This window comes from Sminthopsis crassicaudata, chromosome 2 (assembly GCF_048593235.1).
Source record: "Sminthopsis crassicaudata isolate SCR6 chromosome 2, ASM4859323v1, whole genome shotgun sequence".
NCBI lineage: Eukaryota > Metazoa > Chordata > Mammalia > Dasyuromorphia > Dasyuridae > Sminthopsis > Sminthopsis crassicaudata.
Genome location: NC_133618.1, coordinates 463493542 through 463518137, shown reverse-complemented (window position 1 = coordinate 463518137; position 24596 = coordinate 463493542). Strand labels below are relative to the sequence as shown.

Below are 24596 nucleotides of genomic sequence, written 5' to 3'. Positions count from 1 at the left end.
CCCACTGCCGTCCCAGCCCAAAGCTGCAAGGGAAGGAAAGGGACAGCGGCAAAGTCTGTTTGTTGCAATGCACATTTTCTCAGCGGTGTGACAGGGAGGGTCCTGGACCTGGAACCAGGAGTGTGGGTTTGAATCCCAGCTTGGAGCCTCACGAGCCCCGGGACCATGAGCAGGCCGACTGCCCCTTCGGTCGATGGGGATAACCACCAGCCCGGCTCCCAGGGCAGCGTGTGTGTGACAGGGATGCAGGCTCTCAGAAAGGCCTTCCCTTCTGGTTCCTCACTGCGCTCACTTCTGAGCCATCTAGATGCAGAGGGAGAGGCTATTTCAGGTGATGCTTTTGGAAGGCTTTATGGAGGAAGAAGCTTGTCACCAAGCTGCAGGGTGACGAAGTTTTTGGCTACAATAACTCTTAAAAAGCAACAACCATCTGCTATGTTACAGAAGGGCTACAAGTTGAATCCGAAGAGGGAGTATTCAAATCAACAACATTAAATAAACCTGCAGTATAACATTACTATATTATGATGCTTGAACCTCATCATCCCCTTCTTTTTCTTCCTCCCCCTGGAGGAATCCATTTGGAAAGAGCAAAGGAACTTTGTAGTGACCTAAAGGATTAGCTAACCCTTCTGGGGAAGAAAGGGGAAGGCTGGAGAAGAATTTACTAAGCACCTGTGTACGGCATCTCATTTAATTCTCACAATAACCTTGTGATGGAATTATTGTTGGCTTAACTTTACAATTGAGAAAAATGAGGCAGACCCGCCGAGGGTTAAACCACTAGTATGTGAGACCACGTGTGAGCTCGGGTTCCCCCATTGCAGGCCCAGGAGTTTACTCACTTTGTTACTGTGACCAAGTCACATCAACTCCCAACTGCTTGTGGGAAAGGCCTTGCTGCGCTCCCGGCTGGTCTCGTCCCGCTTCCTAAATGAGGGCCCTTGAAACTGCTTGGCGCGGACCCAAACGCACCATGAGACCAGTTAGACTCAAGCAAATGAGACCAGGAAGATAAAACTAAGAAGGAGCTTGACATTACTGACTGCTCTGAAGTGCTCAGTGATGGGAAGGGGATGAAGGGGAAAAGAGCACTGGATTGGGAGTCGGGAAAAGTTGCCCTGATGTGTCTGACAATCATTTTTTCCTCTGTGGCCTCAGTTTCCTCCTCTGAATAATAAGAGGTACAATAGATCACTTCTAAATTTACCTCCAGTTCCTGGTCCTGTGGCCTTTGAGAACCCATGGTTTGGACTCACATATAGCATTGTTCCTTTCTGATATTGTTGCTAATTAAGCTTTTGGCTTACGAGTGAGTGTGGGGAAGTAGATTCAGTTAGCACTTCATGAATGCTCTCGTGGGCAGGTCCCTTCTCCCCACCACTGGTGTTATGTTGACAGAAACCACCCTAAGTCCTATCAAAATGTCTCATGATTCAGGGCCTTGCTTTACTTTAGTTTGAGCCTCTCATTCCTCCTCATGGGTCAAGAGGGCCAGCAAACACCTTGAGAGTCAGCTCTGGGAGGGGCAGGGAGTGCAATGCAGCTTGGCTCCAAAGGCTCTTGGAATGGTACTTCCTCCCATTGTCACTTTCGGAAACTCTGGAGACCAGACCTAAGAGCCATGAATCAGAACACGCCTGGGCTGGAAGAGGCAGCTCTGGGAACGACTCGTGCTCTTGCACTACTTTCCCAGCAAAGTTCTGGGGACAACAATGCCCAAGAGGGTAACTGCTTCGGGGTGCCTCCAAATAGGATGCTGCTCTTCCTTCTGACAGAGGGTCTCCCATCACCCAGGGCCTGCACTTCCTAATTAGGCAATGCCCATGCTACAGAGCCTGGAGCATTATCTGGGGTAGACAGAAAAATAATGGAAAGCATTGGATTTGAAGCCAAAAGAAACGGGGTCCTCATGTAGTGCATATACAAGCTTTGTGACCTTTCCTCCTCCCCTAGACCTTAATCTTCTCTTCTGTATAACGATGATAATTCCTGACATGTGTCCATCACAGAGTTTTGGTGTGACTCACAGACGACACAAGACAGAAAATGTTATAAAAATGGGAGCTATGACTGCTGATCTTGCTGTCTCCCAGACGATACACCCTAAACGCATTCCCGTCTCGGTTTAGGGACAGCCTGACTTGAGTATCCTCTCTGCAGATCTAGCTTTCTCTTCCTCAAAGTTAGGACTCCCCCCCCCCCCAAGCTTTCCCTCACTGTTTCAGGCCTCAGCAATCCCCCGCCTGAACTGCTTACAGCACCTGCCAATGACAGCAGCCATTTAGCCAGCAGGGTGATTTATAATTATTAAGAGTAAAAGCTCTGATTTCCAAAGCCCATTTAAGTTTACACGGTATTTTTCCCCAAAACTATGTGCAGACTCTTGAACAGGTGTCCTTGAAGTCACTGATCCCCTTCAGAGTCACCTTATAAAGGAGGAGCTGAAAGGCAGAAGGGGCTGCAAACTTATAGTTTATAAGTGGCTGGATCAGGACACGACAACCGTGACAAGGTGTGAGGAAACCATTCTGTAGCTACAAGACACTACAGAAAATCAACACTGACTGCCAAGAAATCTAGTTTCATTTTCCCCACTGAAAGATGAAGATGAAAGGCGCTCTCTGCACCTTGAGCTTCCAGGGACATGGTAAGGAGAGGAGGCAAGAGGATGGGGTGGGAGAGGACAGGACAGGAATGGATCCGTGACTTCACTGGCGTGAGAAATTCCTGAATGAGAAAACTCCAGCTCCTCAAAACTGAGTGGGCGATCTCAGACCTCTATTTCCACAATGCGGACAGACCAGCAGCAAGTGCTCAGCACAGTGCGCCTTCCCCTTTCCTTTCTTCCTCCCTCCCTCTCCTCTCCTCCTTCCCTTCCCAGAGACGGACGATGTGTGAGTCAGGACTTGCATCTGGCCCTGAAGCTCACACTGCCTGTTACTGAGAAGACACTTAAGCCGCCAGATGCTGCAGACTGGGGAGCCATTCTTATTGGTGGGGGCGAAGAGAACATGGGAGCAGCAGGACCCTTTCCTGGCTTTCTAAGGGAGAGTGTGTGTATGTGTACGCCTGCACACTTATGTGACGGGGGGGATATTACTTACTTGGCAAAGTTGGCCAGGTTCTGTGTGACCTTGGCAATGAGGGTCAGCGTTCGAGCTGTCCGGTCGTCGGGGTACTCCTGCAGCAGGCTGAAGAGGGAAGGGGACATGATGGCGGGGCAGAGGAAGCGCAGGAAGAGGGAGGCGCTGATGAGGCGCTCGCTGATGTCGGGCCGGCCCCGGTTACTACATTCCTGCCTCCAGGAGGCAAAGACTTCCTTCAGCTCCCTCGGGAAAACGCTGTGGGGACAGAAAGGAGCCCTAAGGATCCCCTCAGAGGCAGCGTCCACCCCAGGCTTCCCACCAGAGACAGCCGAGCACGGACTGAGGGACGGGGGCTCCGGCTGCAGCCCTTCCACCCGTGAGCCGTGTGACCTTGGGAAAGTCCTTTCCTAAACCTCGGCCCCCTCCTCTGCAGGGGAATTACGCTCTCCTGAAGTCGAGTGCTCCAGAACTCTCACCTCCTCTCTTAGGTCACCTTTCCATCTAAATGCTGCTTGGACTTGGCAAACAGCGAGGAAAACCCAAACAAAGCCTTCTGGTCTCCTGGATACCGCCCCGCTTTGTCAAAACAAATACTCATCCCTCAAAGGCCCGTCATGGAGTCATCAGGCCACATGACGTGGCCCCGTTCCCTGACGCCGAGCTCAGCTTTCCGAAGAGCTCTCCCGCAGCCAGCAGACTTCGGGGCCGGCTGCGAGACAAGCCTTCTTGTCTTGGAGGAGGGGGAGAGAAGGCCAGAGGGGCAGAGTCCAGTGACACAGAAAGGGAATCTAAATGGGAGTAAGGACACTTTAGTCCAAATGTTGGATCTGCCCTTCCTTCCACTGTATGACCGTGGCCAGGGCGTGTGGCCTCCTCCCTGCATCTCAGTTTCCTTTTCTGTAAAACGAAGAGATTGAATGCAATAATGCCCAAACTCCTTTCCATCTCTTTCTTTACTCTAAGGTGACTTATACTGCCTTAATGGATCTTTTAATTCAACTTTTAGCAATCTATGTGCTTACACTGTGTGTACCCTAAGGCACCCTCTAGCGTGTGTGTTCTTTGTTCTATCCTCTCACATGCTAAGGTCCCTTCCAGGTCTGCGGCCTAGGTGGGGGCCAGGCTGTAGGTGTCAGGTGAAGAAGTTTGGACTTGCGTAGTGAATATATGTAGTAGGAAAGATTGAAAGTTCACTCCCTGGTCCGCACGTCCAGAACATTTATTTACCGGAACTTAATCCTTACAAAGAGAGAGGCTGCCAGCTCATACCCAGGAGCTGCCCCCACAAACAAGACTCTCTCTCCCTCTTTCTTCCAGTGGCTTAGTCTGGTTTTTGTGCTGCCCCTTCCCCTTGTCTCCGAGACCCCTGCTGGGCCCTGCATTCGTCTCCAAAGGAAACCTGTCAGAACTAATCTGAGTGTACCCACAGGGAGAAGCTCTCCTTCCCAATGGGTCCTGGGAAACCCCGCTCTCCTCTGGGCTTTGAAGAGAGCAGGCAGTAATTGTTTTAACAAATCCCTGCACTGAGTCGTGTAGGGCCTGGACCTATCATTCATCACACAACTTTCTTCTGGGAACCAGCAGCAGCTTGCTGAAATTCTGCTTACGCTGAAACTTTCCAGATGTCCAAATCATGCCCTAATTATAACAATTTTTGGTTATTGTACAGCTTTCCAGCACACTTGTTCTCCCTCCCATAGTCCTGACCAGCCTGCAGACTCCAGTGTTCTATATAAAGCCTGGACTGATCTTTGCCTGTTCACCAATCCCAGGCTTCTCCTGTCGGCTCCCACTAATTATTCCCAAGGAAAGGTGAATGAGAGGCAATAAGGAGAGAAGAAAACACTGGCTGCCCAACCGTAAACTCTCTCCTTCTCCTACCAAGAGGCTAGACTAAATGCTTCTGCACTTATTAGGGCCTATGTCCTCAATATTGAATAAGAGGGATCTGTAAAGAAGGTGGAATTTATCCTGCCTTCGAAGTTCTCCCAGAAGGGATTGCCTTGTAAAGAAACCCTGGCCTGGGGTCTGAGCCCAGCTCCACTTTGCTTAGTGAATGCAAGACTAAGTTATTTCTCTGGAAAGGAAAGGAAAGATTTAGACTAGGTGACCTCTCGTATCCCTTCCATCTCTGACCCCCTATAGCTGGGGCTCCCAATGTGAGGACACTTGGGGGGGACAAGAAACTTGTCAAGGAAGGATATTTGTTGCAATCAGCTTTTTTTATTTCTTATGTGAATGAGTGTATTAAGCCCTAAAACCTATTTTCTTTCATCTTGAAAAGTCTCTTTCATTTAGGTATATACACATGGTAAACCCTAAAACATATTCCCTTTCATACTGAATGAGGAGGATGGGAAGGCTTACTGAAAGTGAAGGGACGTAGGCACAAAAAAGTTGCGAACCTCAATCTTCAGCCCTTTCGAGCTCTTTTGAACTCTAAACCAACAAATTAAAAGAGCAGCTGGATGTAATGGCACATGCTTCAGGGGAGGCTGAGGCTGAAGGAGCTCTTGGGTTTGGAATTCTGAGCTACGATGGCTTATGCTAGGGGCCCGCATCAAGTTAATCTTAGTAATGATGACCTCCCTAGAAGGAGGAGCCACCAGCTGATTCGGACTTGCCCAGTAGATCAAAACTCCCAGCATCAGGCCCAAGATGGGGAGACCTAGTTTTAAACAAATCTGTCTAGTAATGGGATAAGACCCCAGTAGATGCTGCAGTGATAATAGTAGCTGATATTTAGCCACTACTTTATTACAAAACGCTATAAAACCCAATTCATCCTCATGACAGACAGTCCTATATGGCAGCTAGCTTGTTATAACTTAAAAATTGGAGAGGGCAGGATACAATGTGAAAACTCAGTAAATGGTTCAACACTATAGAAATGGGCATGAGGACGTGGGGGTGAATGAGGGGCACTCTTTCCAACCTAGTCAGGGAACTCCCTCTTCTCTGCCTTCCCAGATGACCTCCACTGAAGGCCCAAGGAAGTCAAGAGGGAGGGGGCAGCAGGTGGGGGTGTCAGGTCAGGGGGCAGCAGCGGGGGGGGGACCCATGCATGTGTGTGGTGTGTGTGCAGCAGTACATAATAGGGGCTGAACAGGCAACAGGTGGGGGGAGCACAGGGCACACTGACCAGTAGGAGTTGATGATCTTGCAGAAAGCCAGCTCGCAGCACATCTTCAGGTTACTCTGGTGCTCGGGAAGGTCTGAGGATGAGCACTTGCTGGGGTCCACCTCACAGTTCTCATCCGACTCATACAGAGCTTTGATAAACTCACCTGCAAAAAGATGCCCCCACGTGGGCAGGAGGGGTGAGGTCCCCTGGGCTTTGTGAGAAAGCGGCCTCAGTTACGTCATCATTAAATCTGAGGGGTAATGGAGGGAAAGGATCCTCGCCATAAGCAGGAGCCACCAGAGAGCCCGAGGGCAGTGCCCTCTCAGACAGGGGCTTCTTCGGGGGATAAGCCATGACTCCTCCTCTCCCAGCCCCCCCAGACGATCCCCTGAGTCTCACACAACCCTCCTCCCCCCATCCTGGGCTCCATGTCCAATGACACCAACCTAAGGCGTCCTGCAGGTACTTCTGGCCCACCAGCTTAAGATATTCCTCAATGGCCTTGGTGGCTAAAGTGTTCTCCCGGAAGATGAGGTGCTCGTTCTCCCCACAGCGGTCCACCTCGGACATCATCAGGTCTGTGAGGAAGTCCTGCAGAGGGGAGTGAATTGAGGGCCTGAGGGAGCATGCTTTGTGGAAGGGTCCGTCCCGGTCTTGGTCTGAAGTGGACAGGGCTTTTTTCCTGTCTGGTCGAGGGGATCTTTTCAAACTAACACAGCAGGTCCTTACTGTGAACCAAGATGCCCATTGGGGCTAAAGGTGGGTTTAGGTCTCTGCCAGTGCAGTAAAGTGAGGTATGGAATCCAGAGGCCCGGGTGCTTACCTCTACTCATACTTTGTGGCTGGGCTGACCATGAACCAGCTGATGCAAAATGAAGACAAAAATATCTCTTCTACCTACCTCAGAGGTATTTTGGGACATCAGTTTTAAAGCGGAATGCAAATATGAGTTATTCTGTGTCACCTCTACCTAAAAGTCTGATAGGGGGCCCAATTTCAGGCCTCTGGACACCCCCGTTTCAGCCCCGTTCCCCAGGACGTGACTTTCTCTTGACTTTCAGTAGAGAGATCTGCTCAATAAGGGGAAAGAAGGTGATTTGGAACCAAGTCAAATCCCCTCGGGTTCCCTGGTTTTCCCCTGTTCTGTCCCCTTCATTAGCATCTTCCTGTGCTAGTTTGAACCAAGATCATAGGATTTAAAGGTGGGGACCATAGAAATTAGCTAGTCTAACTTCTTTTTTTTACAGATAAGGAAACCGAGGCCCATAGAGCCTAAGTAAATTCTTCAAAGTCACATTGATTGTTGATCCCAGGTCCTCCAACCTGGTCTTGTCTTCCCAAGGAAGGAAGAAAAAACAAAAGCTACTTGGAGGGACCAGAGCTGAACTAGTCCTAATCTTTGACATGCACATGCTCAAGCTCACTCAGTTTGACCCAACTGATACACGTGTTGTAAATAGGTTTAAACTACAAGCAAGAAGACTGTGGCCCCTTCCTTTTCCCACACGACAGCATCCCGGACATACTCTGGCTGGGCCTTCCTCGGCTACGCCACCTCCGCCAGGTGGATTCTGAGTCCGGAAGTCTGATTTCTGAGAACTTTAGAGGCCCTTCGGCCCCAGGGTCCCGTGAAGCCTCAGAGGCTTCTTGGTTCTGCTGAGAAGTGGCAGCTACAGTGGCCTCTCCCTGCTTTTCCATTGCTTATCCAGCCACATTCAGCTACAGGGCAACGGCCTTCCTGCTTGGTTATAGCCAAGATTGTTCCAAGAGGCTGGCTTCAAAGGGTGGGGACGGAGGGAGGCTGGGAAAGTGAAAGGGAGGATGTGTGCAGGAGAGAATGAAGGGAGATGCAAGGGAGCCATAAAGGCTTCCTGCCCAGCCCTTGGTACAGTGCCTGCCACACCGGAGGTACTTGCACGGTTGTTGATTGATTACAAATACTTGAAGGACTCCAATACGAAGAGAGAACTATACTTCTTTAGCTTAGCCCAAGAGAGCAGAACTTACAGGTAGAAATTACAGGAAAGCAGATTCTGCCTCCCATTGTAAGGGAAAACGTGGGACTGCTGTGAAATATAGCCTGGGTAAGTAATGACCTCCTCATCACTGGCAGTCTTCAAGCAGAGGGTGAATAATGATCTGCTATAAATGCTAGAAAAGGGATTTCAACACGAAGTATAGAATTGGACTGAGCTGCCTTTTAAAAAGCCTTTTCACTCTATTCTAGCATTTAGGATTCAGAGAATTTGGGGATTCTAGATTCCACGGCTGCCCAGGAACACGCACACAGGCAGCCATGTGGTAGCACCAGGGAGAGCTGCCCTCACTTTCTTTCGAAGGAATGAACTTTGTGCCTTTGTGTTTTTCACTACAGAGAATAAATCACTGTTGTCAGATCCCCTTCACAGCATGTTTCTGGGGGAAATACCAAGAGGGAAAAACCTCCCCTCAGCAGGAGAGGCTTAAAAAGGAAACCCACCAACACCCATCTATTCAGAGCTGCCTGGGGGAATAAAGCCCCTCTTCCTCCTCCTTTCACTTCCACAATTAGCTCTCCTGATTCCTGGATATAAGGGGGGTACCAAGGGATGGGGGAGCGTGTGGAGTTTCCTTAAGAGAGAGAAGAGACATTGGTAACAAGGAAAGCCTTCTAGCAAAATGCGAGGGAGTGGAGAATAGGGGATGGGATGAGAGAAGATGGATAAATCGAATAGAATATGAGAGAAGGAAGGTAACAAGAAAAAAGTAGTGGGAGAAAAGGAAAAAAGATGGTGAAAACAAAGAAAGGAAGAAAAAGAAAGAGAAACAAGGAAAGTGATTTGTCCAAAGTCACACACCTCAGGTTCATTCTCCTGACTCCCAGATTGGAGTGCTATACAAATCTGGCTATTCAACTAATTCTCTTCACAAAATGAATCAATTAATAAATTTTATTAAATACACATGCATACCACCCCAACATACCAATGCCAAAAAAGAGACAGTCCCTCTCTCTCCTCAAGAAAAACCTAGATGGGATCGTCTAGGTCAGCCTCATTTTAAAGATAGAAAACTATCAGCTTAGAAAATATGACAAAATATAAACTCTTTAAAAAGAGCAGGTGGGGCAGCTAGGTGGCGCAGTGGAGAGAGCACCAGCCTTGAGTTCAGGAGGACCCAAGTTCAAATCTGGTCTCAGACACTTAACACTTCCTAGCTGTGTGACCCTGGGCAAGTCACTTAACCCCAGCCTCAGAAAAACAAACAAACAAACAAACAAATAAAAAGAGCAAGGGAATACACACCCACACAATCTTTTTTGCCTTTCTTTGTTTCCCTAAAGCTTAGTCTATTATGGAGCAATTGCAAAGGCTAAATAAATACATGCTGATTTGAGAAGATAAAAATATTAAATGTTGGAGGGGCTGAGGAAGATGGGCGCACTGATGCATTGTTGATGGAGCTGTGAATTGGTCTATTCCTTCAAAAAGAAACTGTGCTAAAAAAAAGTCACTAAATGGAAAAAACTTATTGACTTAGCAATACCAGACAGATAGCTCAAGGATATGAAAGAGAGGGAAGGGTACCATATAGACAAAAATATAGACATGAACACTTTTTGTGGTAGCATGGAATGGAAGGGGAAATGGATACTGATCATCGCGGGGATGGCCAGACAGACTGGCACATGAATGTAATGGAATAAATTATTTCATTATATGAAATGATGACTGAAAAATTTCAGAAAAACTAGAAAAGACTTATCCAAATTAATTCATAGTGAAGTAGAAGAACCTACAAAAAAGATTTCAAAATTCTCATCAATTCAGTGATCTATACTGACCTTAATAGACAGACTACTGTGAAGCCTGTCTGGTAGACTGCCAGGGCAGATTAAGATGCAGACAGACATAGACAATGTTGTCCATTTGTTTTGCAAAACTGCTTATTTGTTATAAGGGATGATATCCCATATAATCATAATATAATATTACACGTAGAATATGGCATATTATATAATATTTCAAAAGAATACCAATAAAACATTTTGAGAATGGGGAAACTGATTGGCAGTTTAAAGTTTTGGGAATTCAAGTCCATGGTTAATTAGTAGTTATTCTGTAGCCGTACTGTAATTTAGCACATATACAGACACACATGTACATATACCCATAATATACACACCTTTCATGCTAGGGCTTCTGCTCTCTGTGGCTGATTGAACGCAGGTGTGAAGGAGCCCCCATAGGGAATATTTCTCAAGAAACCTAACTCTCCTCTAATTATATTGCATGGGGGCCAACATCAGTGCTGCCTTTATCTCTCTGGACCTCCGAGACAGACTGAGATAGATCCATTGGGATCCTAATCCCTGAAAAACAACGTCTCAGACAATCCCTGGGACTCCGACTTTTTCTAATTCCAGGTGAAACTTATTTTCAGTAATCGAGATGGTCCAAACAGTATGGTAGAATGACCTCTCCTTTACAGAGAGCCCTCTCAAGGCAATCCACAGAATCCCAGGAGAAGGCTCCTCATCAGGGAGGTAACAGAAGGCGCCTGTATTCAATGGCAGTGTGGACCAGACAACTTTTCCGGTTTCTTTCTTAGAATTTAAGTACAGGACACGGGGAAAGTGTTAATCCAGAAGTCAAGAGACCTGGGTTCTTAAGATGATTTTAAAGCTAACTTAATTGTGTGACCTTGGAATAATATCGGTGTTTAAGTTTTCTCATCTCATCCCTGAGTTCTATTTCAGTTCTGGCACTTTATGGATGCGCATCTCTTCAAGTTTTAAGTTTCTGTCACTCTGACCACAGATAGGCTCCAGTCTGTGCTCTGTCACTAATGAAAAGGTCTCATCTTGAGCAAATTACTTTCCTTCCCTGGGCCATAGTTCCTCTTTCTAGGAAAATGAAGGAGTTGGTTCCCTAAGCTTCCTTCTGATTGTGACATTCTACATTCCAAGATCTCTTCCAATTCTTAACATTTCACAGTAGTGTGAAGGGACTTAATTTAAAGACGAGATGGAGTAATGTTGCAAAACCAACAATGAACTGGGGATGAAGAGAAGCAGGCAAAACCTTTCACTTCTCCCACCTGGGGGCTCCCCTACAGAGTAGGAATTGCTCCTTAACAGTAAGAGAAAGTTGTCTATCCTCAGAACCTTCTTTCTTATTGAAGGCTGAGTTCTTCCTCCTGTTACTTTGCCCCAGATGTCAGCACTGTGTATATCAAAGCTGCCTTCCCCAAAGGGCCTTCACTTTAAGCAATACCCTCCTTCTCCCTCTCCTACTCTGCCCATTGCCACTTAAAGAATCCAAATTAATTTCCATGTGTGCTGTAAGAGAATTAAACCCTTAGGCTGAGCCCCAGAAGTCCAGGAGGCTTCAGGCAGGTGGGTTGGTGGGTGTTTTATAGCTTGGTTGTGGCAACTGAAATGTTGGTCTGATAATGGGAATCCTGACACAGCCATAACTCTGGGGGTAGCCCAGAGGAACTTTGGTAGCAGTAAAAGGCTGGCTCTTGGGTAATACAAAATTGTAGGAGTTTTTTTTTAAACTGGAAGAAGCTTTAGGACAGAGAATGCTAGCAGACAAAATGTTAAAATTTGAAGGCACCATAAAGATGGAGTCTAAGTACTTCATTTTCTAAATGAGGACATTGAGGCACCATGAGGAATAATGACCTAAGATCACAAAATTAGTAAATAGTAGAGCTGGGACTACAATGTGGGTCTCCTGACTCTCAGTCCAGGGCTCTGCTTGGAGACCTTAGGATAGAATAAACCAGTCATAAAAGTCCCTCTCTACCCATCCCACCATCAATATACAAATTAATATGCAAATGCAAAAATATTCTTGACCTAGAAACATAAAAATATATGTTTATCTTTGTAATTAAGTGCTTATCTCAGAATTAAAGCCTTGAGCCACAGACCTTATCCTCCCAGTACTTCTTAAAACTCAGATAGGGCTTTCTTTGAAAGTTGTTCTCCCCAGGCCATTTCCCCCAAATCACACCCCCAACACACACCCACTCACACCCCCAACACACACACACACACACACACACACACACACACACACACACACACACACACACAACCCAACCACATATTTTTCCTAGAAGCCATGTAGCCACAGTAATACCTCCAGGTAGCCTTGTCATGGCTGTTGCTTAAAGAGCTGCTCAATGAAAGGAAAGGATTCCCCCACCATTCTCTTTGGGCAATCACTTCTACTTGGCTCATTGAGAAATTGGGTCTCTTAAAAACCTATTTCTTGTCTGTTTCTTCCCCTTTTAAGGTGTAGGGGAGAAAATCTATCTGAGAACTCATATTTACAAAAAGTCATGAAACCTGTTCAAGACAGTATAGTCTAGTGGAAAGACTACTGGATTTAAAACCAGAAGACCTGGGGTTTGGGTCTTGGCATTGCTATTTGTTAGTTGTGTGATTTTGGAAAAGCCACTTTTCCTGGGACCACTGTTTCCTCATCTGTACAGTAAATCTTATCATTGACCTCTTGGACCATTAGGAAGGGGAAGGAATGCGGATTTTAAATTAGAAGGGGCTTAAGAGAGAGCAATGTCTCCGTTTTTTGAAGGAGAGAGATCTTGCTATGTTATAGCACTATAGTAGTAAGGAAAAGCCCTCTACTAAGGCAGATCAGTACCTTGCAATTTACAATCACAGAGCTTTGCCTGGGAGTACTAAAAATGATGTACCAGGGGTACATCTGCCAACTACTACTGCCAGTAGTAGTTGAAGATCAAGACTCAAATCAAGATCTGATTTCCAGGCTATCTCTAGCCACTTCTCTACGCTAACAGAAAACCCTTTCTCCCCTGATTTTATAAATGAAGAACTGAGGCCTTAAAAAAGCAAATGACCTGCCCAAGATCTTACACATAGCTAACGGCAGCAAAGCAGAAACAGGGGTAATCATTTACAAAAATGAAGATTTGGCATTTCAACCTCTACAGCAGCTTTGCCTTACTGATAGTATCAAGGAAAACATATTGCCTGAAGCATTAGCACAGGAATGAATGACTATGACCTTCTTATGAGCTCAGGCAGGCAGAACACCAGGATCACACTCTTCACTTCTTATCCCACAGCAAGCATTAGTTATGCCTTCCTACCAGGAATGATAGCGGGTGTAAAGAGTGAAAAAATCTTTTTGAGGGATGTTCTGGTAGTGATTTATCTTACAAGCTGGATAGTCCAAAGGCTGATTCTTCTAGGTCTATCAATCACCTCTATTCAATGTGCTATTGTGGTTTTTGGAAGGGAAATGAGACTTTTTTTTTTCTGGGGTGGAAGGGAATAAGAGTGGGGGAAAATACTAAGAAAATCCACGCAAGATTTAGTTACCCTGGGTCCTAACTGTATTTTTGACCTTAAAGGATAGGGCTGCAATAGCATGGGATCCAGGCTTAAATCAAGGTTTAAAAAAGGAGAACATAAACTCAAAAATGTTAGCACCAAAAGAGACCTTGGACAGCACCCCCAGCCCAGATCTTTATGTAAAAAGGAAGGAAAGCAAGTCTAGAAATGAAGGGCAGGAGATACATTTAACTTACATTTCTCACAAAGGTGCTACTATGACAGAGAATCACATGGCCTGGGATCAAATCCTGACTCTGAAGTTACTTATTACTCTAGGATCTTCGGCAAGTATTTAACCTTGTCTGGGTCCCAGTGTCATCATCTATAAAATGAGTGTAGAAGAGATCATTCTTAAAGTCCTTTTCCTACTTTAAATCGTATGATTAACAATCTAATTATTCTTAAATATCAGAGGGGCAGGTATTTGCACTGATACAGTGAAATTGAGTGTCAGGTGGACTTATCACAAGTGTAAACAAACTTGAGCCATAGATCTTATCTTCTGCCCAGAGCCCAATGTGCTACAGTGGTTTTGTCTTTTTTTTTTTCTTTTCTTCTTGATACTGTCCACAGTACTAAGTTTCCCTTCAAGTCAACCTAAGCTCCAAGTGGGACAAAAATCTGATTTCTCTAAATCCAAGCTTTCTTTCCTATTATTCAGTAAGGTCTGAAGGCAGCTGCCTCCCCTGGTTTATATAACCCACAAGATATTCCCTACAACTGAGGATCAAGTATCACCCATTTTAGACTGAGGCACCAGTTGGAAAATCACCCTCCTTAGGCCATAAGATGAGATAATCCAGCCAAGTCCAGGTATTTTCCCCAGTATCTAATCTATGGATTGACTAGGTTGACTTGGTTCCCAAGAAGGAGGAGAAGAAACCTTTAGGGAGACAATAGGCCAGAAGTACAGTGTATGAGCATGATACAAGAGGCAAGGGAACATGTGAGAGAGTCAGATGAGAGTAGAAAGAGTCCCTAAATCCATGTTATAGATGCACAGAATATTAAAACTGGGAGGAAACTTAATCCCCCTCACTTTACAAATAGAGGCGCAAACTGTGAAGCAGGTTGTCCAAGGTTGCTAATACACAGTAGGACTCAAATCAAGGTCTTTTGACCCCAATTCTATTGCTCTTTGTAGCACACACATCACACTCTCTTCTGCGCTCCATGGGCACCTCTGCTTCTCATACCAAGATTTCCAGGAGGATGTTCTTAAGTGTGGACTCCCTTTTTTATCCTCTCCAGAGTGAGAAGTAACATCAGAGGTCTGAGGCTGGATACTGGTCACCGACCCAGCTTCCAGAAGCAAGGTCAGACCGGATCAGAACTGGGAGCAGGAGCCCCTCCTCTCCCATCTTGAATACCAACCATTTCCTATGGCATTAATCCTCAGTAATGAGCAGGTACCAGCAGGTTCAACAGAGCCAGCAGGGGAGAGACAGTTCCCTACTTGCCCAACAAATTATCCTCCTCCCCAAGCGCTGACTAACCATCTTAGACGAATAGTTCAGTTAATTGGGACTCTGACAAGGGCTTTGATCTAGGTATACTCAAAGGAGAAGAGAGGAGAGGCAGCTTGTCTTGGTCCTGCCCTTGGAGTAAAAAGATTTAATTCTGCCATTAATTCACTGTATAACCCAGGGCAGGAAACTTCCCTTTTATGGGCCTCAGTTTCTCATTTTTACCCATAGGTAAAGTAAAGGGATTGGACAAAGTGATCTCTGAAATCCCAGTTAGTGCTGATAGTAAATTAAAGTGTCTAACTTCCAATGTAGGTAAGTCTGGCTTCAGGGAGGAAGTCGCCACATCATCATCCCTGTGGCTTCATGTTAAACTGGGCCCCCAAATCCTGCAACAATCATAGTCCTATAAGCAAGAATCTAGAAATAATATTCAGCCTTATACCTGCTGTGTACACACTCAACCTGGAACTGGATCTTAGGTCAATTACTTCTCTAAGCTTCAGGTTTAACACTAGTGCTACAGGTAAAGAAGCCCCAAAAGGTAGGCAGGTTTAGAAGAGGGAAAACTACACTGAGTCAGCCCTAATCATTATTCCCAGCTCCTTGATCTTGGAATGCCCGTTTACCTCTTGGAGATTCTGTTTTCTCATCTATAAAATGAGGATATTTGACAAAATCAGGAGTTCTTAACCTTTTTTGTATTATGGTCCTCCTTTTTGTTAGTCTGGTAAAGCATATAGATCCCTTCTTAGAATAATGTTTTTTAAATGCATAAAATACATAAATTACAAAGGAAAGCAATGCACTGAAATGCAGTTATGTATCTATTGATCCATCTATATCTATGTGTGTGTGTGTGTGTGTGTGTGTGTGTGTGTGTGTGTGTGTGTGTGTGTGTGTGTTTTAAAAGTTAGTAGACTCCAGGTTAAAAATCACTGGATTGCATGGTCTGTAAGGTCCCTCTAAGCCCTTACAACTATGTGCTGCAGTGGATAAAGCACTGAGTCTGGAATCAGGAAGACTTGAATTCAAGTTTGGCCTCAGATACTCACTAGCTGTCTGATGCTGGGCTTCGCTCCAGTCTCAACCCTAAAATGGTGATAATAGCACCTACCTTTCAGGGCTGTTGTGAAGATCAAATGAGATCATAACAGTAAAGCATTTAGCACAGTGCCTGGCCCATAGCAAGAGCTATGTAAGTGCTAGCTATTAGTATTATCACATTCATCCTGCACTGCTTTATCACTGTTTGTTCTAAAGTTTCTTCCAGGGCAGAAATTCTATGTTCCAAGGTCCTTATAGCTCAAAACTTTTTATGTTATATGTTCTAGTATTCTGTCTCCCAAACTCTGGGCTAAGGAAAATCTGTATTCTCTCCTTGGAGAAAGGGAAGGAAAGCAAACTCTTGAGCGATGACTGGCTTGGCTATGCATCTCCTTTAGGACTCCCTGAATCAAGGTTCATGAGGCAGAAAGCAGACTGTACTTTCCACAGGAAAAGTGCACATGTGAGTGTGTGTGTGTGTGTGTGTGAGAGAGAGAGAGAGAGAGAGAGAGAGAGAGAGAGAGAGAGAGAAGGAAAGAGGGAAGGAGGGAGGAAAGAAAGGAGGGAGGGAGGGAGGGAGAGAAGGAAGGAGAGAAAGAAAGACAGGAAGAGAAGAAGAGGGAGAAAGAGTGGGAGAGAGGAAGCGGAAGAGAAAAAGAGAGAGAGGGAAGGGGAGAGGGAGAGGATGCTACCCACATGTACCTAGCTGGGGCATGAAGAACATGCAGTGCTTGGCTTGTACCTTTGCCTTCCCAGTGCTTTGCAGAATATGAACCAGGGCTGATGCCATCTCCTCCTTGTTCTTAACGCTCAACACAGGTTCCAGCGCAGAGCAAAGAGCCATGTAGTTGTTGGTGATGTACTCAGCAAATTCCTTGTACATCTCCATAGGGAGGATGCTGACAGTCTGGTATCGGGACTTGATGCGGATCATGGGGCCAGGACTCTTGCCCTTGGGGTTGGGGGTCACCACAGGATACCACTTCTCCACAAACTGCCGCCCCGACACTGAGGCCACAGCCAGGTTCACAAGCCCCAGGTAGTTGTTCTTGTCCTTTTTCTTCTTCTTGTCGGTCTCTTTGTACAAGTGCACGGTGATATTCCTGAGCGGTGGCAGGTTGTTGAACTCAAAGTGCTCCCCCCAGAAGACATTGTCCGTCTTGAGCTTACATGTAGTCCGTGCATAAAGGACATCATCCAGGCACAGTTCACATAAATACTTCTTCTTGGCCGGGAGGTCCTTTGCTTCAATGACCCAGAGCTTCAACATGTGCTCCACCCTCCGACTGTTGTCCTAGGAAGCACATGGACATTCAAAGACATTAGGCAGGGAGCAATGTTCCTCTTCCTCTCCACCACCCACTCCAACCAACCCACTAGCAAAAGTGATCCTCTCCCTGTAAATTTTTTAATGGTGCAGCTAACCAGAGTTAATTCAGGTCATCAAATGTCAGAACTGGAAAAAAAAAACTTAAAACATATTATGTTAGAACAGATAATTTGGAATTTTGGAGCTGGAAGAGACAGTAGAAATGAGAACAAAGGACACAGCTTATACCTGGGTCTATAAAAAACAGAATATTACAACATAAAACAAAAATATTAGGCTTATAATTAACCTTAGAGGTCATCTTGTTCACCTCTTCACTTTACAGGTTAAGAAACTAAGCCCTGAAGAAAGGAGAATTCATTTGGTTTGGCTGTCCCAAGTTGTCTAAAATTGAAATTACCAAAATGTACTGCAAATTTGATATAAAAAAACCAGTAGGTTAGCGAGTCTCCTATAAACCCTTCTTTCCATCTAATTTCTGGGTCGTCCTTAATCTCACGTCTTAAGTGAGAAATAAATTAAACTTTGAAAACACATGGCAAATAGTAATGTCTTATGGAAAACTGGGTAGATAAGAAGCCATCTTTTAGAGGTCCTAAAAATGAAATTATTTAATAAAGTTGTATAAAAGGAGGCAGCCAGTCATGGCAAAGGGTGGACTGAGGATCAGGAGATACAGATTCTAGCCCTTCCTTCTATCCCTAACTAGACCTTGGTCAACCACCCAAAGTTCTTGGGCCTCAGGTTCCTCTCTTGCTAAATGAGAGTTAGATTATATGACGCTTAGGATCTCATCCAGTTCTAACATTTTATGCTTTTAGGTTCTTACATTCTAAGTTCTAAAGTATCTTTAGCTACTTTTTTTAAAAAACATATTAATGTTTTTCATTTTCTTTTTAAAAAATCTCTTCAAATTCCAACTTTCTATGATTGTCTGATTTCTGTTGAGTAGAACTTCTCATCAATAGGAGAGAGAGAAGAGAGACAGACAGAGACAGACAGACAGATTGCAAAGAACCTGAACTGGAAAGCAGAGTTTTAGGGAGAATGAAGACATGGTAGAAAAAGGAAATGCTCAGAAAAGGCATCTCCATTTCTTATCAGCTTTTTTAAACCTCTGTTAAGTACAATGGTTTCTGAGAGTCACTCTGGAGATTTCAACCATGGCTGAAAAAAATCTCTCCCCAACAAATGTGGGGATCTCTGGGATGAGATGGAACCGTTATATAGCATAGTGGATATAGTATAAGGCCTGGAGTCAGGAAGATGTGAATTCAAATCCAGCTTCAGATGCTTACTAGCTATGTGACCCATCTGCCTCAGTTTCCTCATCTGTAAAATGAACTAGAGAAGGAAATGGCAAACCAGTCTAGTATCTTTGCCAAGAAAACCCCAAATGGGGTTATGAAGAGTTGGACAAGGCTGAAACAAATCAATGACACTAAAACTAGGATGATCAGTATGGTTAATTTGATATTCCACTTCCAATCCTTTATGCTCAGGTCAGGGAGGACCAGAGGAAATGGCAGGAAGTGGACCTGAATGCCCAAATCATGGGCCAGCATGCGCTTCAGAAGACTGTATTTTCACATCCTGTCCAACCCTGTACTTCCATACAGAACTGCCCTTAACCCATCTCTGAGGTAATCACTTCCTTCCACATTCTTGAGTTCTCCTCCTTAGCATTTGCACTTTTCTGCACAACTGCAGATCTAATTTTAATCTTTCTACCTGTGTAGAAGTAACATTGCCTGCAACCAGGGTTGAAGTTGGACCAAAGCAGGATAATTCCCTGTGGTTGCAGCAGTGACAGGCAATTCAGGGACCAAGCCACCCACCCTCTCAGATTTTACCTTGTTTGGATGCACAGCTCGCCGAAGATTCTCCATCCATTTATCCCGCTCAGCTGCAGATCGGCAGGAAAAGCACTTGCTTCCTGAGGAAGTTGTTACCTATGAGGGAAGGAACCGGGACAGTGTGACAGCTAAACAGGTGGCCTATGTCTACTGGACAGCTCCAGATACATAGAGAGAGAGTGTGTGTGTGTGAGGGGGGGAGGGTAGTCTTTTTCCAATCCTTAAGAACTGCCTTCTTCAAACAGTCTTAGACTGTCAAAAATGAAAATGACAGTAGAGATCACCCCATCATTTAGAGTTGGAAGGGACTTCTGAGAAAGTTCTTATTATACACGAGACAAATAAGACTCAGGGAGGAGAAGGAAGTGTAAAAGTAACACAGCTACTCAGTAGAAATGCTAAAATTTGATCCCAGACTTTGCGACTCTGGGTCCAGTTCTCACTTTGCAATCTCTTATTCATTCATAAATGATTTGTCTATCCATAAGTCTAAGTTACTTAGTTCCACATTCTTCTAATTTTTGTATAAAATTTCTATATCCAGGTCACGTACACATTCTGTGTTTACTTTGATAAATGGTGTGACATACTGGTTCATGTTCAGCTTCCCCAACAATTTTATGGGAGAAGGAAAAAAAAGAAATTTACATGATACTTTTGTTGTATATTTGAAAAGAATAGCAAATTGATCATAGCAGATCTGCATGCAGTTTCGTGTAGAATCATCTTTTTTATTGTACTTTGTTATGGAAATTCTTGTTTTATTTCATAAAAATAAAATGTAAAAAAGAAAAAATGTTTACACTTTAGAGATTTAAAGACCTTGGTGCTCACACAGTCTAGCCTTACTTTACAAATTAGGAAACAGGTTCAGAAATGACTAGTGAAAGGCCACACAAGTAATGAAGTACAGCAAAAGTCTGACTTCAAACCCACATTTTCTGATGCCAAATCCAGGACGTTTTTCACTATGCCCTGCTGCCTATCTGAAGGATTATGAACAGCAACCATCACAACAACAATAATAATAATAATGCATAATCACATAATGTATTAAGGTTTGTAAAGTGCTTTTCTCACAACGATCCTGCAAGGGTCATGAACCTAAAAATTATGGCACATTTGCCTTTTATCTAGCTCACTCACTCTACAGAGGAAGGAATGACTGGCTTGGGGTCACAGAGTTAATAAGTAAAAACACTAAGACTAGCAGTGAGGTCTCCTGAGTCTAAATCTGTGCTGTTTCTACCACAGCACAAACCACCAGGGGGAAAAAAAAGCAGACAAGGGCTAGGAAGAAGTAGCAAAACAAAGTCTCTCTCACACACACACACACACACACACACACACACACACAGAGTAAAGCACCCATTTCTTAGTCTCTCCCAGGGCCCCAGCTCCCTAGCAGCCACAGGCTTGCTCTCCCATAAGAGATGGTCTCTTTTCTTCTTCTTCTTCTTCCTCCTCCTCCTCCTCTTCTTCCTCCTTCACCAGCACCATCAACAGGCACCTGACTGGCAGTTGTGTTCTGGAGGCCAAGCATCATGTCATGAATTTGCCGGGGTCAGAAAGGAAAATGCATGATGCAACTTATTTATGTGAACATATCCATCCCTTAGATGGATGGTTCCGCTAATTATTCACAATCACCAAGGGGGTTCATCTTTCGAGCAATGATCTCAAAGTGGAGGTTCAAGGAGCTGATGGAGGAAATGGCGTCGAATCGTTGGTACTGTTCCATCCTCAGTGCCCGAGACATGGAACCTTCGGAGTCACACTCAGAGACCACTGCTGTCTTGCTGAAGGTAGGCCCACTCCAAGACCAACAGTCTCCTGTTGAGCACAGCTCATCAGACTAGGGCCAGACCGACTCCGAGAAAATTTAAATGAGAGACAGAGATTTATTTTATTTTATTTTTCTCAGAGTGAAGAAGGTTATATTACTCCCTCAAAGTTTTAGTCATTTCTTTTTAAAATTTTATTTTATTTTTAATTTATGAAATAAAACAAGCATTTCTATAACGTAGTATAATAAAAAAAAGATGACTGCACACGAAACTGCAATCTACTATGTACAACTTGCTATTTCTTTTAAATATATAATAAAATTATCATGTAAATTTCCTTTTTTTCCCCTTTTTTTCTTCCCTTATCCCCAAGTTGCATGGAATAGTAATGAGGAAGATGATAATGATAGTAGCTCACCTTTCCATTAGAATTTACAGAGCACTTTTTCACCCTCGCTGTTGCTGTTTACCTGTACTTATTTTAGATTTTATATGTACATTTACCATGGGAAAACTGGTCCTCTTGGAAGTTAAATGAGATGCTCAAATGAGAAGTGTTTTGCTAACCTTAAAATGCTATGTAAATGTTACTTTAGTAGTAGTTATTATTGTTGATGGTCTACATCTGTAATTTCCGTGGTGTAGGCAAGTTCTTCTACCAATGCTGATCAGCATTTCTTTTATAGGTTAAAGTCTTAGAAAATGCATCATAGTTGACCTCTCCCCACCTCTTTTTACTTTGAAAAGGTGATCTCTAATAAATAAGGTGACAAAGCAAAAAAAAAAAAAAAAAAAAAAAAAAAAAAAAAAATGCATCATAGCAATAAGAAGTTAAATGACTTCTCCAGGATCACAGACTTATGCATTACAGGTGGAATGTGAACCCTGGTGTTCCTAACTCCAAAGCCAAGCCTCTATGGGATATAACAGGATCCCTGCAAATTATTAAACACACACACACACACACACACACCCACACACACACACCCCACACCCCCCCCACACACACACACACTATTATATGATGACCAGTTCTGATGGACGTGGCCCTCTTCAACAATGAGATGAACCAAATCAGTTCCAATACAGCAGTAATGAACTGAACCAGCTACACCCATAGTCAACTCTGGGAGATGATTATGAACCACTACATAGAATTCCCAACCCCTCTATCTTTGTCCGCCTGAATTTTTGATTTCCTTCACAGGTTAATTTTATACTATTTCAAAGTCCGATTTTTTTTGTACAGTGAAACAACTGTTTGGACATGTATACATGTATTATGTTTAACTTATACTTTAACATATTTAACATGTGTTGGTCAACCTGCCATCTGGGGAAAGGGGTGGGGGGAAGGAGGGGAAAAATTAGAACAAAAGCTTTTGCAATTGTCAATACTGTAAAATTACCCATGCATGTATCTTGTAAATAAAAAGCTATAATAATAAAAAAAATTGATCACAAAAAAACCCCACATGTTAACATTATTTATATTCTATTTTGGGGCAATTAGGTGGCACAGTGGATTGAGTGCTAAACCTGAAGTCAGAAAAACCTCAGTTCAAATCTAGCTTTAGATTTATAAGCTGTGTGATCCTGAGCAAGTCATTTAACTCTGTTTACCTGTTTCCTCATGGCAAACTACTTCTTACCCCAAAAAAAACCCAAATGGGGTCACAAGGAGTTGGATGATGAACAACAACAAATGCTCTATTGTAGTTTTATTTATTTTGTTAAATACTGCCTTTTAAATCTGGTTCAGTGGGCAGTATGTTTGACACTTCTGTGCTGCCTCTCAAAATTATTCATTAACTACTTATATAAGATAATATAGATACTAAGTGAAAAAGTTAGGATTCAAAGGTAGGCCCCCCGATTCTAAGTCTAGCATTCATTCTCTTTTCCATATTGCCTCCTTTAGGGGCCAGCCTTAATACACCAAAGCAATTACATGTGTGTATATCTATCTATCTAGACAGATACCATAATATATATCTGTGTGTGTGTGTGTGTGTGTGTGTGTGTGTGTGTGTGTGTGTGTGTGTGTGTGTGTGTGTGTGTGTGAGAGAGAGAAATCTCAGTCTTTAAAACACAGTTGTGAATCAGGCCAAGAATCAAAATGCCCATTTTAGAGATAAAGAAAACTAAAGAATGAACGGATGACTTATCAGCATTATAGAGCTGAAGCAGTAGAATTCTCCTAGGGGATCAATAATCCTCTTCTTCTCCCTTGCTCCCTGTCCCATTCCAAGCCACAGGAAACTTTCCAGGGAAAAGAAAGATTTTATTCTCGAGCCTCCCTGAGGCATCCAGCATGTTGGCCAAAAGAGAGGCAGCCCTCTCCTCCCCACTCCTAGCGTGTTCAGGACAGAAAGAAGTTAGATTCTGCTTCTTCGTCCCTTTCCAGCTGGAAGGAGTTTCTTCTGGATTATTTTCTGCTGTCCCAATGGCATCAACTATTTTTAAGTGATGGAAGTGAGAGAAGAGACTCTTCTGTTTTCCCTTGATGCTCTGCCATTAACCATAAATCTATGATATGACAGAGTATCCCAATTGCCAAAGGGAGCTGCAACAATGACGTCTGAGGGTTGTTACTGATTTGGGGAGAAGGGGTAACGTGGATGTTTCCTTAGAAGAGGTGTCTTCCGAGCTGGGCAGGATTTCAACAAGTAGGGGGATGGGAGATTTCACACCATGAGCAAAGGCACAGACCAGACAAGCTGGGATATATAACGGGAAGGGTGAGTAATATAGTTTGTGTGGAGCAAGGATCACAGGACATTAGAAACCATCTCGTCCAATTTCTTCATTTTGCAGACAAAGAGAAGGACACAACTTAGCAGAGGTTACACAAAAACATGAGAGGCAAAGCCGGGATTTTAATCCCAAGTCTGCTGACTCTAAAGCAGTCTTCTTCTATGGCATAGTGAGTGTGAGATAAATTTAGGAAGAAGGAGTGGAGTCGGGTTGTAGGACGGGGGTACAGTACTCGGCAGGCAAGAGGGAAACCCGCAGCTTGGGGCGCAGGTAGACGGCACAACGGACAGAGTACCAGCCTGCAGTCAGAAGGACCCGAGTTTAAATCTGGTCATAGTCAATTACTAGTATCTGTGTGACCCTGCACAAATCACTTAAGACAGTTTTTTTTTTTTTTTTTTAAACAGTTTCTTCAACTGTAAAATGAGGATAATAATAGCAAATACCCCCATGGTTGTATGGAGGACCAAATGAGATAACTGTAAAGTGCTCAGCACAAAGCCGGGCACAATCAGCACTATAAAATGTGCGCTCTAGCAGCACGTATAAGGGCCAGCGGCACACTATGGTGGCCAGATAGAAAAGGAGAAGCACCTCCAATCCAGGATCTTACCTCAAAGCAGTAGTCCTGGCCCAGGATGCTGCTGTGCACAGGCTTGATCACAACCTCCTCCTCCATGCTGAGATCCAGCGCCTCCACTGCGCTACTTGGACTGAGCAAGGACTCGTGGGACCTCGATTCCTTCAGCCTCGGCATCAGATGGGATC

The 24596-nt window shown here is 44.2% G+C and overlaps 1 protein-coding gene across 10 annotated transcripts in view; it reads right to left on the bottom strand.

The window, feature by feature from the left end:
• The window catches only part of DAB2IP (DAB2 interacting protein), a 307237-nt gene that overhangs the window by 21666 nt on the left and 260975 nt on the right, over positions 1–24596 (bottom strand). For all 10 annotated transcript variants that reach the window (XM_074292969.1, XM_074292965.1, XM_074292964.1 and 7 more), the window contains 6 exons: positions 24442–24595; positions 19282–19380; positions 16841–17392; positions 6660–6804; positions 6232–6376; positions 3108–3344 (listed from right to left, as the gene is read on the bottom strand). In XM_074292969.1, the coding sequence (XP_074149070.1) occupies positions 3108–3344; positions 6232–6376; positions 6660–6804; positions 16841–17392; positions 19282–19380; positions 24442–24595 (1332 nt within the window). The remainder of the gene's footprint in view (positions 1–3107; positions 3345–6231; positions 6377–6659; positions 6805–16840; positions 17393–19281; positions 19381–24441; position 24596) is intronic.